Source organism: Carcharhinus amblyrhynchos, chromosome 3 (genome assembly GCF_965287045.1).
Source record: "Carcharhinus amblyrhynchos chromosome 3, sCarAmb.v2.hapA, whole genome shotgun sequence".
NCBI classification, from domain to species: domain Eukaryota; kingdom Metazoa; phylum Chordata; class Chondrichthyes; order Carcharhiniformes; family Carcharhinidae; genus Carcharhinus; species Carcharhinus amblyrhynchos.
Window position 1 is genome coordinate 10,559,989 of NC_137326.1, and position 17,904 is coordinate 10,577,892.

General features: G+C 39.9%; 1 protein-coding gene across 3 annotated transcripts in view; it reads right to left on the reverse strand.

The window, feature by feature from the left end:
* twf2 (twinfilin actin binding protein 2) overlaps positions 1 to 17,904 on the reverse strand; it is a 103,508-nt gene that overhangs the window by 11,669 nt on the left and 73,935 nt on the right. For 2 of the 3 annotated variants that reach the window (XM_080181369.1, XM_080181361.1), the window contains one exon: positions 1,154 to 1,279. In XM_080181369.1, coding sequence (XP_080037495.1) covers positions 1,154 to 1,279 — 126 coding nt within the window. Of the gene's footprint in view, positions 1 to 1,153; positions 1,280 to 12,351; positions 12,370 to 17,904 lie in introns of all 3 variants that reach the window. The other variant, XM_080181352.1, reaches the window with a different exon arrangement.

Consider the following 17,904-nt stretch of genomic DNA (forward strand, 5'->3'; position numbering starts at 1 on the left):
GCATTTATTGCCCACCCCTAGTTGCCCTTGGGGGGCAGTAGAGAGTCAACAACATTGTTGTGGCTCTGGAGTCACATGTAGGCCAGATCAGGTAAGGAAGGCAGATTTCCTTCCCTAAAAGGTATTAGTGAACCAGATGGGTTTTTCTGACAATCGACCATGGTTTCTTGGTTATCAGTAGATTCTGAATTCCAGATAGTGGAATTTGAATTCAATATAAACTATCTGCTGTGGCAGGATTCAAACTTGGGTCCCTAGAACATTAGCTGAGTTTTTGGATTAATAATCTAGTGATAATACACTAGGCTATCACCTTCCCTTCAGTTAGAAAAGATCTGTTCATTATAGAATCATAGAAAATAGGAGCAAGCGGAGGCCATTTGGCCTTCGAGCCTGCTCCGCCATTTGTTATGATCGTGGCTGATCATCCAACTCAATAGCCTAATCCTGCTTTTTCCCCATGACCTTTAATCCCATTTGTACCAAGTGCTATATCAAGCCACCTCTTCAATATATTTCAAAGTTTTGGCATCAACTACTTACTGTAGTAATGAATTTCACAGGTTCACCACTCTTTGGGTGAAGGAATGTCTCCTCACCTCTGTCCTAATACTTATACTTTACATCTACATGGTTACATGCAGGATGTGTGCGATTACACTCATGCAATGTGACTGCTTGTTCAACTAAATATATGAAGTCCCTGGATAAAACAACTCTTGGAATATTAGCATTAGATATTTGCATAATGTCCAAATAAAGACATGTCATAGATAAGAAACTACTATCCGTGTAGCCTAGACTGCACCAGTGCAAACCTGAATAGTATTTCAGCAGTATTATAAAATTAAGGAGACCCAAGTAGAATAACAGCATGAAACTTTTCTTTTAATTTTAATGGTGACTATAACCCTTTTCCTTTCACTCAAGCAGGTTACCTGAATCTAAACGTATTTTATTACTCTGCACCCAGTTAATAGATAACATCAGTTGTGTTAAAGTATAATTAAATTGTCCCAAGGGAAGCATCCCATTATATATTAATCTCGTAGTGTTCGCTGGGATACATGCAGAACCAATATATTTCGTTACACGTGGCCTTACAAAGCTGAAATTAATTCAGTTTACATTGAATGAAAATGGAATTACATACCAGCTGGATGTAATTTATCTTCTTCTCTTTAAGTAAGAGAAGGGCCGCAATGGCACTTTCCTGAATTGGAAACGCAATACCTTGCAGTGTCTGGTGCTTACTTTGGACACTGATCTCAGTCTTTACCTGGAATGGCAAAACATGAAATTACCACATAATCATTCCACAATAGGCACCTTCCTCACCTGTCACATAACACCAACATAACTCAACCCAAGGACACAGTTTAACAAGAGGCGCAGCAAGCCCAGGAAAATTGTAATACGATTGGAATTTTACTACAGAAACTTAAGGGCATCGATACCCTTGTGCACTTTCTTCAAATTAAAATGTTGCTAACTTCTGTCTGCAAAAATACACAGAGGCTGCTATAAGAAAATCAGCTGACAGCATTAAAGAGACATTTGGGGGTTTACATACTATAAATTATTGATGGCAGTTAAAAAGGCCATTAAAGAACCACACATGATCCCTAATTTTACAAATTGGGGCACAGAGTACAAAAGCAACTTCAATTATGCAGAACCTCTGGTTTAGCCTCAGTTTGAATATTGAAGTACTAAGTCAATTCTGGGCATTACATCTTTGGAAGGAGCAGATGCAGAACAGATTCTCCAGGGATGAGAGATTCAGTTATGTGGGATGATTTTAAAAGCTGGGATTTGCTATTTCAATCAGAGAAAGATTAGTGGAGATTTAATAGATGTGTTTGAAATTATGAAGGACTTTGATGGAATAAAGGAGAAGAAACAATTTACACTGGCCAGAGGGTCGATAAATGGATTTAAATTAGTTACCAAAAAGAGTGCAGGAGAGTTGAGGAGTATTTTCTTTTCGCAGCAAGTTATGATCTGGAATGCTTCTTGAAGGGGTGGTGGCAGCAGATTCAATACTAACTTTCTAAAAGAAACTTGATATGTATTTGGAAAGGGAAAAATAACTGAAAGGTTATTGGGAATTAGGGTGGCACAGTTGTTAGCACAATTGCCTTACAGCACCAGGGACATGGGTTCAATTTCGGCCTCTGGTCACCAACTGTGTGAAGTTTGCATGTTCTCTCCGGGTGCTCTGGTTTCTTCCCACAATCCAAAGATGTGCATGTTAGATTGATTGGCCATGCCAAATTGACCCTAGTGTCAGAGGGATTAGCAGGGTAAATGTGTGGGGTTATGGGAAAGGGGCCTGAGTGGGACGTGGTCAGTACAGAGTCGATAGGCCAAATGGCCTCCTTCTGTACTGTAGATGTTGTATGATTCTAAGAAAGAACAGGGGATAAAAACTGGATAATTCTTACACAGGGCTGGCATGGTCAGGATGGGACTGATTGGCCTTCTGTACTGCATGGATTGCTTGCCTAAAGGGTCAACAAATCATTGTATTCAGACAGTGACAGCCTAGTGATGGACCAAAAATTATTTATCCCAGGGTATTCCAGTGAAGTTCAAACTTGCTTACAAATGCCCCGAGGTACTGAACAGGAAACAGCTGAAACACAAATTTTAAAAGGAACAATTTTTAGCACTTTGTGTCATGTCACTGCAGCATTCTGGAGCCCCAATGTATTCTACACGATCATGTGAAAAGCCACTGGCTTGCAGCCATGATTTCCCAGAGAAGATAATTAAGATGGAGAAAATGGAGGGGGTGAAAAGAATTCCAGACATTCCACAAAGTGAGAGGAAAATAAAAAACCCAGAGAGATTAGCCTCTTGGCAACTATAAAGGTATCTTCCATCAGCCCCACTGCATCCTTCTGGTCAGAAGAGAGCAAACAACACTAAAAAAAACAAACAAAAAAAAATGCAAAAAGCTTCAGAATTTTCTGAAATCATGTCATATATTTGATGTGTGAAAGAATAAATAGAACCCAGAAGCAGAGATGGGACAGGACTGGCCATTTTAAAGAATCAGGAAAAGAATACCCAAGAACTGGCTCAATACAAACATGGAACTAAACTTATCTGATTTCTCCATAATACAATGAGTTTTTCCATTGTTTTTACTTTTCCTTTCCCAATTGTAGGGTTAACAACATGGAATTTTAGCACTGCCTGAATCAGGCAGGGGTAAGCTCATTATATCAGCAAAGCAGCCAGCATAATTAAGGACCCCATGCACCCAGGACATTCTGTCTTCTATCTTCTTCTATCAGAAAAAAGATACAGAAGTTTGAGGTCATGTACCAACGTACTCAAGCACAGCTTCTTTCCTGCTGCCAGCAGACTTTTGAATGGATCTACTGTGCATTAAGTTGATCTTTTGCTACACCCTAGCTATGACTGTTTTGACTACATTCTGCACTCCCTCCTTTCCTTCTCTATGAACGGTACACTTTGTCTGTATAGCACACAAGAAACAATACTTTTCACTATATGGTAATACATGTGACAAGAATAGATCAAATCAAATATCCAAATACACTTCTAGTGGAATCTTTTCCTCCATTGTAGATGATTTTTTCCTCTCTCTTCACACTTTACATTGGATTTAATATTTTACCTCCTGCTAACCACAGTAAGTGACAGACTGGAAGGAATGTTCTAAGTTCATTGCTATTTGTGATGAATAAAATGAAAGTCTAGAAATAAGCAGTGATTAGAGAATATTTAAGCTTTAAAAGTCACTTGTGAAATTATTTTCACAAACTTGAAATTTAGCTTTTCATATCTGTTTTCAATTTGCGTGCTCATTAAACACCACTAAACTTCCTGCTAGTGAACTGCAATTAATTTCAGATGAACCTAATCACGATCCTTAATCGTTATGCCAATATTGATCAACTAAGACCAACTGGATGGACAGCCAGTGCTGATTTCAGGACTGAATCCATCTTACGTGGGTTACAAATACATAAGTATTTATTTGTAACTACTCAAACACCAGTAGAAGTTTTGAAGGAACAATCTTTATGTTCTCTGACTTCTTATAGGTTTTCTATTAAGTGGATAGGAAGTTTGCAATTGTGTCCCAACAGAAAATTTGCCTATTTAGTTTGGTGAATTTTCCAACATTACCAGACTAGATTTTTCAGTGCGCTCTTTTTTAAAAAGATGCGCACCATTTCATCAGAGAATACCCCTCACTAACCCCTTGGTTTGTAGTGTATTAACAAGGAATCTTGTACATTCTTCTAATGTATTAACAAAATAATATGCTGTTTGTTATGGTAACACTATAGTTTTGATCATGGAGAAATTATGGTGGCATTCTATTTTAAAACAGAGATTACCCCATTTATTTTTAACTGGTTAATACCTTTGTTAAAATAGCAGAAGAACGTCAGTGTTTATTTCTTGTGTGGTTGAAAAATGGTTCTTCAGTAAATTAACCGCCACTGACCCTTACAAACTTTGAAGAATAGCTGCCTGCAATGCCTCTGTCTTGTTTCATTGCTGTCTTCTGCCTTTGTTGACAGGATCTGATGCATTTCTTTACATAAGTGCTTCCTTATTATTGTGTATATGACAATGTGAGTGAGAATTAAATATATATGGATAATTTTGACTTTGGGCCTAAAGGAGGCAAGCAGCCAATCTGACATTGCCTATTTTACTGAAGTTGCAAGTTCATCTTCACATGAAGCTTAACCTCCAAAAATTAAAACTCTCCAACATACCCTCGATTGCACACTGTAGAGTGCTCCAGTCTCCACAATAATTAAAAAACAAATATACTGAATCTAGCCTTCACTACACCCATGGATAATTTCTGTCCTGCAACTTATCTCGCCCGTTGAATCTACTACTATTTTGTGACCAATTTGTTATTCTATATGCACAAATGTACAAAATAGACTCATTCTCTTTTGTAACAATGGCATTGTACAATTGTCATTAGTTCATATTTCAGATCAAGCACTGATCCTTTTTGTTAATTCTTTAAAATCTATGTGAGTGGCTGCAACAAATTGTAGGATAGCATTAAAGTTGAAAATGCCAGGAGAGAAGAGGAGAAAAGTAAATTTATTGTGGATAAATGAAACCAGTCAAGATTTATATATCAGCCAGGGCTCAGTTGGTAGCACTTCTGCCTCAGTCATAAGGTTTTGGTTTCAAGTCCATCTTCAGGGCCTAGTATGAAAATCAAGTTGGACGCAGTTCTGTCTTTCAGTGAGCTGTTAAACTGAGGTCCCATCTGCTTCCAGAGGTGGACGTGAAAGATTCCACAGTATTATTTCAGAGACAAGCAGGAGCCTTATCACTGGTGTTCTGGCTGATACTTACCCCTCAATCAATACCACAAGTTTCTGTGGGAGTTTGTCATGCGCATATTGGCTGCTGTGTTTCCTACACTTTGAAAGTACTTCAGGATTCCAGTGTATATGTTGAACCATCAAGTGAGAACATGATCAGACTTGGGTGTGCTGACTGCCAATGGGCAAATAACTTGCCAATATTTGGATAATGAGCAAACAACGTACAATTTAAAAGGATAAGCAGCATGAGTGAATACTTTACAGGCAGGATAGAATTTGAACAAAAAATTGTTTACAGGATGTGGGTGTCGCTGGGTAGGCCAGTATTTATTGGCCATCTCTAGTTGCTCTTGAGAAGGTGGTGGTGAGCTGCCTTCTTGAACCACTGCAGACCCTGTGGTGTAGGTACACCCACACTGCTGTTCACAAGGGAATTCCAGGATTTTGATCTAGTGACAGTGAAGGAACAGCAATATATTCCCAAGCCAGGGTTGGAAGTGGCTTGTGATGGTTTTCCTATGTGAATGCTGCTCATGTTTTTCTAGGTAGTGATGGTTGTGGGTTTGGAAGTTGCTACCTAAGGAGCTTTGGTGAGTTCCTTTAGTGCATCTTGTGGATGGTACAAACTGTTTGTTGGTGGTGGTGGGAGTGAATATTTATCGAAGGGGTGCCAATCAAACAGTCTGCTTTGTCCTGGATGGCATTCATCTTCTTGACAATTGTGAGAGCTTGCCAGCGGTGAGTATTCCATCACACTCCTGACTTCTATTTTACAGATGAAGGACAGGCTTTGGGGAGCCAGATGGCAAGTTACTTGCCACAGAATTCTCCGATTCTGCCCGGCTCTTTCAGGCACAGTATTTGTACGGTTGGTCCAGTTTAGGTTCTGGTCAATGGTAAGCCTTGATCATGGGGGATTCAGTGATGGCAATGCCATTGAATATCAAGGGTCAACATTTGGAGGTTAAATTTGCTCTTGTTGGCGATCATCTTTGCCAGGCACTTGCATGGCATGAATGTTACTTGCCACTTGTCAGCCTAAGCCTGGATATTGTCCAGGTCTTGCTGCCTTTGAACATGGACTGCTTCATTATTGGAGAAGTTGCAAATGGTGCTGAACTTGTCAGTCATTGGCAAACATCCCCACTTCTGACCTTATGATGGAGGGAAGCTGAAGATGGTTGGGCTTAGGACATTGCTCTGAGGAACTCCTGCACAGCTTAGATCTGATCTGCTAATTCTAAAATCACTAAGCTCTCACTATTAACCATTATCACTTTAACCATTATTGTATCGCCTGCAAGTTGCTTAAATGGCTCACCTCTGCTTTCTAAAGGGCAATTAGGGCAACAAATGTCAGCCTTGTGCGAATGAGTAAGTAGTAACACGAAAAAAAGGAAGTTGCCTTTGTGTGTAAAAAAACAAAGTTTTTCCTCTGCAAGTTTCTATTCTGCAAATATGCTACAGAGTTAGGTGTGCAAAGTTCACCTAACCGTTGTTGTTTTGTTTTAATTTGTGGAAAGTTTAAAATAATGAATTAAATTACAAAATTTACAACAGACCCACACAACTTTCTAAAAACTCTTGGAAGAATCAAAGGTGATTTTTTTTGGTCTAACTCCTACTGATACTGACTCCATTTTTCTGTCACGCAAAGAAAAAACAAAACAGACTTGATAAGAATGAATTGACAAAGGGCAAATTTAAAAATAGAAGAAAAGAGTCCCTGATGATGAAGTCAGTGGTTCCTTACTTATTGCTAGCAAATACTTCAGAGGTTCTTAATTTTTTTTGTTTCTGAGGAACCTCTTGCCCCCAATGTTATAAAAATTCTACAGACCCCCAGTAACAAAAGTATTTCTTCTGTATAAAAATTAGTCACACAATTAAACATATGTATTAATTTACTCAGTATGACCAGAGGATTGATTGTAAATTGCACAGGGCTGTAATGAGCGAGTGCTGCATTGAGCAAGTTTGGAAACGTGATACGAAATGAATGATGAACTTCTGGCAGTAAGACTACCTATTTCTACCTCTGTAACATCACCTGACTCTGCCATTGCCACTGCTCATCTTCTGCTGAAACACTCATCCATGCCTTTCTACTCCTAAACTTAAGTATTCCAGTGCACTTCTGCTTGGCTACCCACATTCTATCCTCTGTAAACTTGACACCATTCAAAACTCTGCTGCCCACGTCCTTACTCAGCCCAAGTGCCATTCACTCATCACCACTATGTTTGCTGACTTGCACTAGGTGCTTATAAAGAAACACTGTGATTTTAAAATTCTCTTCCTTGTTTTCAAATCCTTCTTTGGTCTCACCTCTCCCTTCTTCTGTCATCATCACTATCCGCACAGTCCACTGAGATATCTGCCCTTGTCTAATTCTAGTCCCTAGAACATCTCTGATTTTGTTGCTCCACCATTGGTGGCTGTGTCTCAGCTGCCTAGGTCCTAAGCTCTGGAATTCCCTCAATAAACCTCTCAGCTTCTCGTTCCTCTTTTAAGAGGCTCCTTAAACCCTTTGGACACCTGCTTTATGTGGCTTGATGTCACATTTTGCTTTATAATGCTCTTGTAAAGGATTGTTATCAAAGATGCTAAATAAATGCAAGTTGTTGCTGAAGATGTTCTCAATAGTGTCTTCCATAATATCATGTTGGATACTCTGAGATTATGGAATTAACATTTAATTTGGAAGATTTTAATGTTGTTTAGGGTCTGATTAACTTAAAGCTTGAACTAATGCATCAGCATTGGAGCATTCAACAAGTTCTTTCAAAGGTATGAAAGAATTGCACAATGCTTGTAATATTTAGGGTTATATCTGTGGCAGAGCAAATCTATTTTTAATATATGCAGTTGTTAAATCTATTCATTGCATAGTGACTTAAAACCCAGTCATAAGTCCACCTCCTTTAGTTTGATAACTGGAAATTAGATGCAATTTTATTTTTCCACTATTCTAGTCAGAGACAAAGAGGCAAGATGCAAGCTGAAACAGGTCCTAAATCACACTAGTGTGGGCATCCAGTGGGTGGATCTAAAGAGGAAGATCTCTCCGATGACTCAATTGTCACTTATTTTTCAGCACCTGCTGCTTCTTACTGAATTAGTTGAGGAAATACAGTGTCTTTTTGATGCTACTGGTGACAGCCTCAATGTACTGCCTGTTGGCCCATTGTTGTTGCCTCTTTCTCTGAGCCAGATCACCCCTGTATCACGAAGGCTGAATAAAAATTATGTTCCCTGACTCTGTCCCACCTGTAGGCTTTGAATTGCTTGTCCAAAGGGCCAAAAGAACCAAAGAACTAGATTGGCCACAGCTAACTCAGAATGACAGAACAAACAAAGCTTTTGGATCAGGAGGGCTGTGGTTTGAGACAAAAGACGAAATGAGGTTATCGGCTATTTTTGGTGGACCCTTTGAAATATTCTTGCAAATCCCTTGAACTTCCAGTTGAAAGCCTCTGCCATATGTTACTGATTCAAGTAGCTCATGAATTCACTGGTGCAGTTCTGAAACTGATACTGCTTGTTCTAATCATCAGGGTAAGAGTTAGGTTTGTTTAGAATTGCAAGTGCCATTTAGGATGCAGCTATTAGATTGAATACTGAGTGAACCTCAAAGTTTATCTGATCAGATTTCCTTCCTGAAGACTGAATTGTAGTCTGCTGTGTCATAGAATAGAATCACAGAATCCCTGCAGTACAAGGGGCCAGTCAACCCTTCACGTCTGTACCGGCCACATCCCACCCAGGCCCTATACCCGTAACCCCACACATTTACCCTGCTTATCCCCCGACACTAGGGTCAATTTAGCATGGCCAATCCACCTAACCTTTGGATTGGTCATTACCACATGCATCAGTCAGAGTGGTACTTCAGCACACTATCCTGTGCTAAGGTGTTCAGGTGACAGCTAAGTGCAGTGGGTGTGTCCTCATGCCTCTGTGCCAGAAGGTTCTAGGTTCAAATTCCATTTGAAAGACATAATATGAAACTTTTGTCTAACAATTTGAAAATGCCAACATTTGGTGGCCGCACTTCATCTGTCAAGATCCTAAGCTCTGGAATTCCCTCAGTAAACCTCTCAGCCTCTCTTTCCTGTTTTAAGTGTCTCCTTAAACCCTTCATCTTCAACAAAGCTTTTGGGTACCTACCCTGACATTGTTTTATGTGGCTTGATGTCACATTTTGCTTTATAATGCTCTTGTAAAGGATTGTTATCAAAGATGCTAAATAAATGCAAGTTGTTGCTGAAGATGTTCTCAATAGTGTCTTCCATAATATCATGTTGGATACTCTGAGATTATGGAATTAACATTTAATTTGGAAGATTTTAATGTTGTTTAGGGTCTGATTAACTTAAAGCTTGAACTAATGCATCAGCATTGGAGCATTCAACAAGTTCTTTCACAGGTATGAAAGAATTGCACAATGCTTGTAATATTTAGGGTTATATCTGTGGCAGAGCAAATCTATTTTTAATACATGCAGTTGTTAAATCTATTTATTGCATAGTAACTTAAAACCCAGTCATAAGTCCACCTCCTTTAGTTTGATAACTGGAAATTAGGTGCAATTTTAATTTTCCACTATTCTAGTCAGAGGCAAATTTTTCCACTATTCTAGTCAAAGAGGCAAGATGCAAGCTGAAACAGGTCCTAAATCACACTACTGTGGGCATCCAGTGGGTGGATCTAAAGAGGAAGATCTCCCTGATGACTCGATTGTCACTTATTATTCACCACCTGCTGCTTCTTACTGAATTAATTGAGGAAATACAGTGTTTTTTGATGCTACTGGTGACAGCCTCAATGTACTGCCTGTTGGCCCATTGTTGTTGCCTCTTTCTCTGAACCAGATCACCCCTGCATCACATTGGCTGAATAAAAATTATGTTCCCTGACTCTGTCCCACCTGTAATTGTTGCACTTGTTGGCTTTGTACCGCTTGTCCAAAGGGCCAAAAGAGCCAAACAACTAGATTGGCCACAGCTAACTCAGAATGACAGAATAAACAAAGCTTTTGGATCAGGAGGGCTGCGGTTTGAGACAAAAGATGAAATGAGGTTAATCGTTTCTTTTTGGTGGACCACTTGAAATATTCTTGCAAATCCCTAGGGGAATGTAAACTTCCAGTTGAGAACGTCTGAGACTCATAAATTTACTGGTGAAGTTCTGAAATTGGTACTGATTATTTTAACCAGGGTATGAGTTGGGTTTGTTTTGAATTGCATGTGCCATTTAGGATGTTGCTATTAGATCGAAAGCTTAATGAGTCTCAAAGTCTATCTGATCAGATTTCTTTCCTGAAGATTGAATTGCAGTTTGCCATGTCATAGAATAGAATCCCTACAGTACAGAAGGAGGCCATTTGGCCCATTGAGTCTGTACTGACCACAACCCCACCCAGGCCCTATTCCCGCTAATCCCCCGACACTATGGTCAATTTAGCACCGTCAATCATTCTAACCCACACATCTTTGGTCACGTAGTTACAACATGCATCAGAGTGGTACTTCAGCCCAATAAAGTGCTTTGGGATTTCTTTAGGTCTTGAAAGGCACTATGTACATGCAGGTCATGCACGTCTTAGTGTGCATTTTGTTTGAGTACAGTATCTGTAGTGGTTTGGTAGTGGGCTGCCTTGAGATATGAGCACAGAGTTTGAGGGCACTAATTTAAATTCCATAAGCTTCAGTGAGACTAGCAATTTACAAAATCATTTCCCCAACAATGACATGCAGAGGTCATTCCCACTAAATACAATACATGTAATTATCTCTTTCAAAAAAACTGTATAGATATTCAGCTGGGAATGGGATTAGTGATTATAGGGATATACCAAACACTTACGAGGTTTAGAGATGGCTTGTATGCTACTGGGATCTAAGTGGTGCTGTGATAAAGAGGAGAAGGCTATCTTGTGGTAACTATGAACTGGATTTGACTCAGAGTCACTAAACTGGATGTGGTTTGGGAAAAATGGTGTCACAGTATGTTTTGGGAATGTTAGCATGTTTTGGGAATGTTAGCATATTTTGGGAGCTAGCAGTAATTTTAGATAATATTAATAACTAAATACTGTTTTAAGTGTCATTGTGTACATTAATCTTTCTTGTGTGTTTTTCTTTTACTCTTTATTAATTGTTTATACAATGACTGAACTGGTTCCTCACTGGGATGTACATGGTTCATCACATTATTCCAAACAAATAAACATCACAAAGAACCAGTGTTTCCAGTTATCCTCTGAGGATTTTGAGACACTCTTGCAAGTAACATCAGTAGGGGTCTTAACAATGGCCTGGATTGGAAATGGTTGATCCAGACTATTTGATTCATTTCCACCCATGCAAGTCTTATGTTCTTTTCTTTCCTTTTTATTTTGACTATTCCCAACAGTTGTTGTTATACGAGGGAAATTTTAAACTGGATCATACCCTGAAATAGCCTACTTCAGAAAGTCCATTCAGATGCCATTATGTTGGCAATCATGCTTTGCTGTCTCAGTAGAGCTATTAAATAAAACCTAGAGATGGAGAAGGGTCAGGTCATTTTGAGTTGGAAAGGAAAGAACGCCCATCTATAAATAAAGTTTAGTTTTCATTTTTCCACTTCTTTGCATATGTAAACAGTGTCCTGATCCACTTACTTCTTTTGCAGTCACATTTAAAAAAAGTCAAATATTCATCATAATGAAATATGTTCACATTATCTAATTAATCAAATACAAAATAATAAAATTCACCGTTAACAAAGGGATGACAAACATGCCAGGCAGGAGATCTAGATTTATAGCCTCAGATTTTTTTTTAAAGTAAAACATTGAAAATAGTAAGCCTTTAATCCGTTTCCAGGCTAGTCAGAGCATAACATTTTTGATAGCTTTACTAGTTAGGAGGAACTCAATCCTCTTTAATCATTGGTACTGCTGTAGGTAGTGAACAGATAAAGCAACAAAAACAAACATGAAGAACTGAAGGCCTACCATTGTGCCGCTACACTTCTGAAGGCATGTAAAAGGGCAGAAAAAATGCAGCAGAAAGTAAAAACATGATAGCAAAGCTTTGTAATAATTAGGTACGGGAAACACAAAGGCTGTCTTTGTTTTGATCTGCAGTAATTATCAGCAATTGTCCATGAGTAACAGTAATGGAAGCTTTGTCAATTGATTTGCTTATGAGTATGAAATGGTTCTGAAATGAGAACCTCTCAAGTCAAAAAGTCAAGTTGAAACAAGATAATACATGACCACTTAAAATGTACACATTTCGTTCGTCACAGGTATAATTTACAGTCATTATCATTATAGAATAGAATCCCTACAGTGTAGGAGGCAGCCATTCGGCCCATCGAGTCTGTACCACCCACATTGCATCCAGGCCTTATTCCCGTAACCCCACACATTTACACTGCTAATCCCGCGGACATTAGGGTCAATTTTAGCAAGGCCAATCAACCTAACCTGCACATTTTTGGACTGCGAGGGGAAACTGGAGCACCCAGAGGAAATCCACACAAACACAGGGAGAACATGCAAACTCCACACAGACAGTGAACCTGGATTCTGGTGCTATGAGGCAGCAGCGTCACCATGCTGCCAGTGTCAGGTAAGATTTGTTTAACTGGCCATTGACCATGGTCTTGAAGGTGAACTTTATTTCAACGTGTGGTTGATTAACATTTTCTATAAATTTCCATTCAGTTGAACAGTTAATTATTTGACATGCTATAAAAGAATACCAAGCCACGGAAATTAACTTCTGACTGTGGAGATTCTGTTCTGACAATCCCATGCTGACCGTCCCATGCTGATTTCATAGGGGTATGGAAAATAAGAACTGACTGCCATTATTGTAATTGGATTGCTGAATATTCAAGTTGCCTGGCAAAGATGTGGGTCGGGACCTTTTCTGCAGGCACCTAATCCTCACCGTCAGGCTGAAGTGTGAGTTAAAGACCTGTACAGTGTGGGAAACTCCCGCTTGTTGTAATGCTCCCCAGGGTGGCCAATTAATGGCCAGAACGTAGACTTGCTATCCAATTAAGGATGATAGGTGGGGTTTCAAAACTGGACAGCCTATCAGGGGAGGTAATGGTATTGTCACTGGATTAGTAATCCAGAGACTTAGGGTAATCTCAGAGTTTTGTCACTGGGCTAGTGATCCAGAGATTCAGGGTGAATCGCAGGTTCAAATCCCACCACGCCAGATTGCGAAATTTGAATTTAAAATAAATCTGGGATTGAAAGTCTAATGATGACCATGAAACCATTGTTAGTGAACCATCTGGTTCACTAATGTCCTCTATGGAAGGAAATCTGCTGCCTTTACCTAGCCCGGCCTACATGTGACTCCAGGTCCAGAGCAATGTAGCTGACTCTTACATACACTCCGAAATGGCCTAGCAAATCACTCAGTTCAAGGAAAATAGGGATGGGCAATAAATGCTGGCCACCAGCGACACCCACATCTCATGAACGAATAAATGAAAAAAAAAAGAGGCCTTCCAGTTTGAAAAGGTGCTGCAAAGACACTTAAGAAAAAAAAGAGTGCTTAAATCTCTCTCCAATGCTTTTAATGTCACATAAGTGTCACAGAAGCTAGGTCACCATTTTGGGCGGGTGGGGATGGTGGAGAGTGGGGGGAGCTCCTGCAAAGGCAACCTCTGGCCTCTAGATCCACATGGATTACTGAAACTACCCTCACCACCCAACCCATCTGTTTTTGGGAGGCCACCTCCAGTCACCTAAACTGGTCACTACACCTGCGAACCTGGAAGCTGACCAGAAAACTGTAGTTGGCTTCCTTGAATTGACCTTAATTGGTGGTGTTGGCTGCTACCTGCATTTTTTGCAGGGCCACCTGACAGCATTACATGGCTGCAAAAACCACTGTGGGGAAAGAGGGTGTGGGATGGAGCTGGGAAACTAGCATGCTGGCCCAAGGGGCTACGTTTAGCTCCAGCCTGCCTCTGTTCCAGTCCATTAGGGCTCAAATCCCTGACCACGGTGTGTAGCTCTGGAGGTTAAGGTCAGTCAGCCCTGATTAGTCAGTCAGTCTATTCACTGTAACATAATCCAGTAAAAGGAGAGATAAAGTGTGTACTATGATAACCTCTTAGTCCTGTATGTTTTCAGCAGGATATGCAAATTGATATAACAGAATAATTCTGAAGTGGGCGGCAGTGACATCTCATGGCAGTTTCAACACTGCAAGCTCTTTTATTTTGTACCAATGAAGCTGCCTAGCCAAGTCAATTTGGATCCCTTTCCATGACAAACTGTAATGTTAGTTGTTTACTCAGATGGATAGACATTCAGCTGCAGCTAAAACTCTGCCCCTCACCTTGTTCCAGATTTTGGAACAAGCTCTCAGTTTCAATCAAATGTATTTTTGACTTTTTAAAAAAAAAGTGATAAAAATTTAGTTTAGTTTTAATGTTGTTTATTGTCAGTATACAATTGTAGGCATGGCTAGGTTGAAGCTGAATACAATTTATATCCGAGGGATATGCGTTGTTAAAAAACACATACACAGACGTACGCAGGTAACATTCCACATACATGTAACAAAGTTGAAGGGCAACTACACATTGCACAGAACAAAACAACAACCTGTACCATTCTGATGAATATTCCACAGTGAATTCCTGCACAACTTTAAACACTCCTTCCAGACATGATAAAACACATATGAACTGATTACTAACCAGAAGGCCAATTTTCAAAATTCCGTCATCTTTGAAAACATGTAACGTGACAATTTCAGTGTAATGGAATGGCAGTTATGTAACTGTAAGGAGCATTATTCAAAAAGGGAGACAAGCAAATTTAGAATCAGCGAAGAATTACAGAAATTCATAAGTAATAGTATAAAAAAACCCACAAGAATTAATTTTGGAACATGTGCTTTTGATCACCAGGCATTGCGGACAGAAAGTACTTTTGATATTGGGAAATACCATTTTGTCAACTGTGCGATTGTTTCACATTTATTGCTATAAAAGCACAGAGATATTGACTGGGATTTTACCGGTTCACCCCGCCCGTTGATGGGTGGAGCGAGCTGGTAAAATTGCGTGAGAGTCGATTAATCAGACTCATGTCCGATTTCTTGGTTTTCCTGATCTTACGCGAGCTGGATTTCTGGCGAGGTCAGCCTCTCGCCAGGAATGGGGGAGGGACTGAATAAATCACTTAAATGTTAATCTACATGTGTTTAGTGAGCCTGGTACTCAATCATCCGGACTTGCTTGCCTTCATGGCCTTGACTGGAGAGTTTTCTCCAGCGAGGAAAACACCTGCTCCCCATGAATGGGAATTAGTCGTGTTGGCCTTGCCAGCAGAACCAGAAGCTATCGAGCCATCCCCTGGGGAGGCTGACAGCAAGGGGAGTGGCCCTCTAGCATTGCCCGGCGGGGCGGCCCGTTGTTACTCTCTCTGTGATCGGATCGTGGGGTGGGGACACTGCCACTCTGCCTGCGATTGGATCAGAGAGGGGAGGGGAAGCCTGTTTTGAGTCACGATCAGGTGATGGTGGCTGCATTCTGGGCAGTGTAAGGTTTGTGATTAGCCGTGGGCTCCCATGATTGTTGTGTGGGGGTGGGGGGGTAGAGTGGTAGAGTTTATTCAGGCTGCCTGCAATAACAGGGGCCTGATAGCTCGCTGTCTGTCTGTCAGACCTCTGCTGTTAGAATTGTGCATGTGCAAATCAGAGGTCTGCACATGCACAATAACTCCCTCTGTAGTTGCTATTGCATATATGCAGGCTGACTGTGAATTAAGCCCAACCTATTGCGTGCAGCAGCTAGAAACAGTCCAGACCATTTTTCCATGCACTATGTACACAAGACAGGCCGTGAAAACTCGTCCAAAAAATGGATCAGGAACTTTCCCATTTTCATGCTAGCTGGACACAAAATCATTCTCATAAAATTCCACTCATTGTGTTCAGAATTTTTTAAATATACTGTATTTGTTTGCCATTGATATTTCTGTGGGTGAAAAATTGTATGCTTTTTGCATTGAAAATTCAATCTAGTAGTCAAAAGTAAATATTTAGGTCACATTAGAATAATGCTGTAAATTGAAAATAATCTTGTAACAATGCAAAAGAACTGAAAATTGGCCTCACGATACACATAATTTATCAACTACATTGTTAATTTACAGTTCTTACTTATTCTTAGTCGCACACAGAAAATCACGACAAAGATTAGACCATTAAATCCAATTCAAACCAATCCGGGGGAAGGGCATAAAGTAAAAATGAAATTGAAGAAATTAACACAATGGAACTCTGTCATTTAAATATGTGAATTTGTTAAAATGTTGTCTGGTTAACCTGATGCAAATATCACACCAAGCAAACCAGATTCCATTTGTATTCAGTTTCAGTTACCTGATCATAACTGCAGTAAAAATATCTACACATTAGCCTTAGGAAGGGGACAGGGCAGAGGAGAGAGGAACAAAATTCAGTCAGTTCCTTTCCTGATCACTATCCAGCAGTCTGTAGTATAAAACACACAGGTGAGGATGTTGGGGAAAGACAGGACAGACAAATCGGGTGTATTAAGTAGCCTGGCACTGCTCATCATCGAGGTTCGCACAAATTTGCTGATAGCCAGAGGGGAGGTAACAGCCTGAATTACTTTTCAGAAAACGACTAATAAACATTGAGGGAAAGACCCTGCGACAGATGTGGAGTTTAGAGCCAGCTTTTGAGAGCACCTATTCCATGCAATTTTTCCTCGCTCTCTATTCTCTGTATTTTTGTGCTCAGCACAATTTCTAAGGCTTGTAGTAAAAGGCTGGTAGGCTGTTCTCATGATAGTAAGCTCATGATGGTGACCCAGGGGTAGCCAATCCTTTCTGAAGAGTTGCAATGATTGAGTTTTATTTTTATTTAGAATTTATATACATATGTTATATATTAACACACACACACACGTATAAATGCAACTGTTTTCTTATCAAAAGCTGAACGCAATCATTGCACAACACAAAGTAGTATTAGAAAAGCAACAACTTCAGACATGCACAGTTCACCACACTGCAGTCAGAACTTTTGGAAGCAAAATAAATTGCAAAATCAAAGGCAGGCAGACACACATAAACACACAGCACAAACAAGATTTCTTACATTTCTGTCAATAAAGACACACTCATAATTGTCCCTATTCTTGTGTAGATAACTGCAGAAGCAACCCAAGAATAGATGCAGTTTGAGGTTGATTTTCACTGCCAAGGATCAAATACCTTGCAATGCCACAATGTGGCTGGCTCCATTTTGAAAGGGGCTTACTGCTAGCTGTGCAAAATGCTTGCTTGTTTCAGGCCACTTTTATAATGGAAATTAGAGTGCAATGACATTAACTGAACCAGCGTTCGATCAGCTGGAGTGAGGGCTGGGCATACTCTAACCACCTAATCACTTCAACTGTAAGTAAAGAGGCCCATCAGATAAGTGTTATTTTTTCTTTCTTGTTCTTCCTCCAGTCACTTGTTTTATCACCCCTCTGCCTCATACCTCCACAC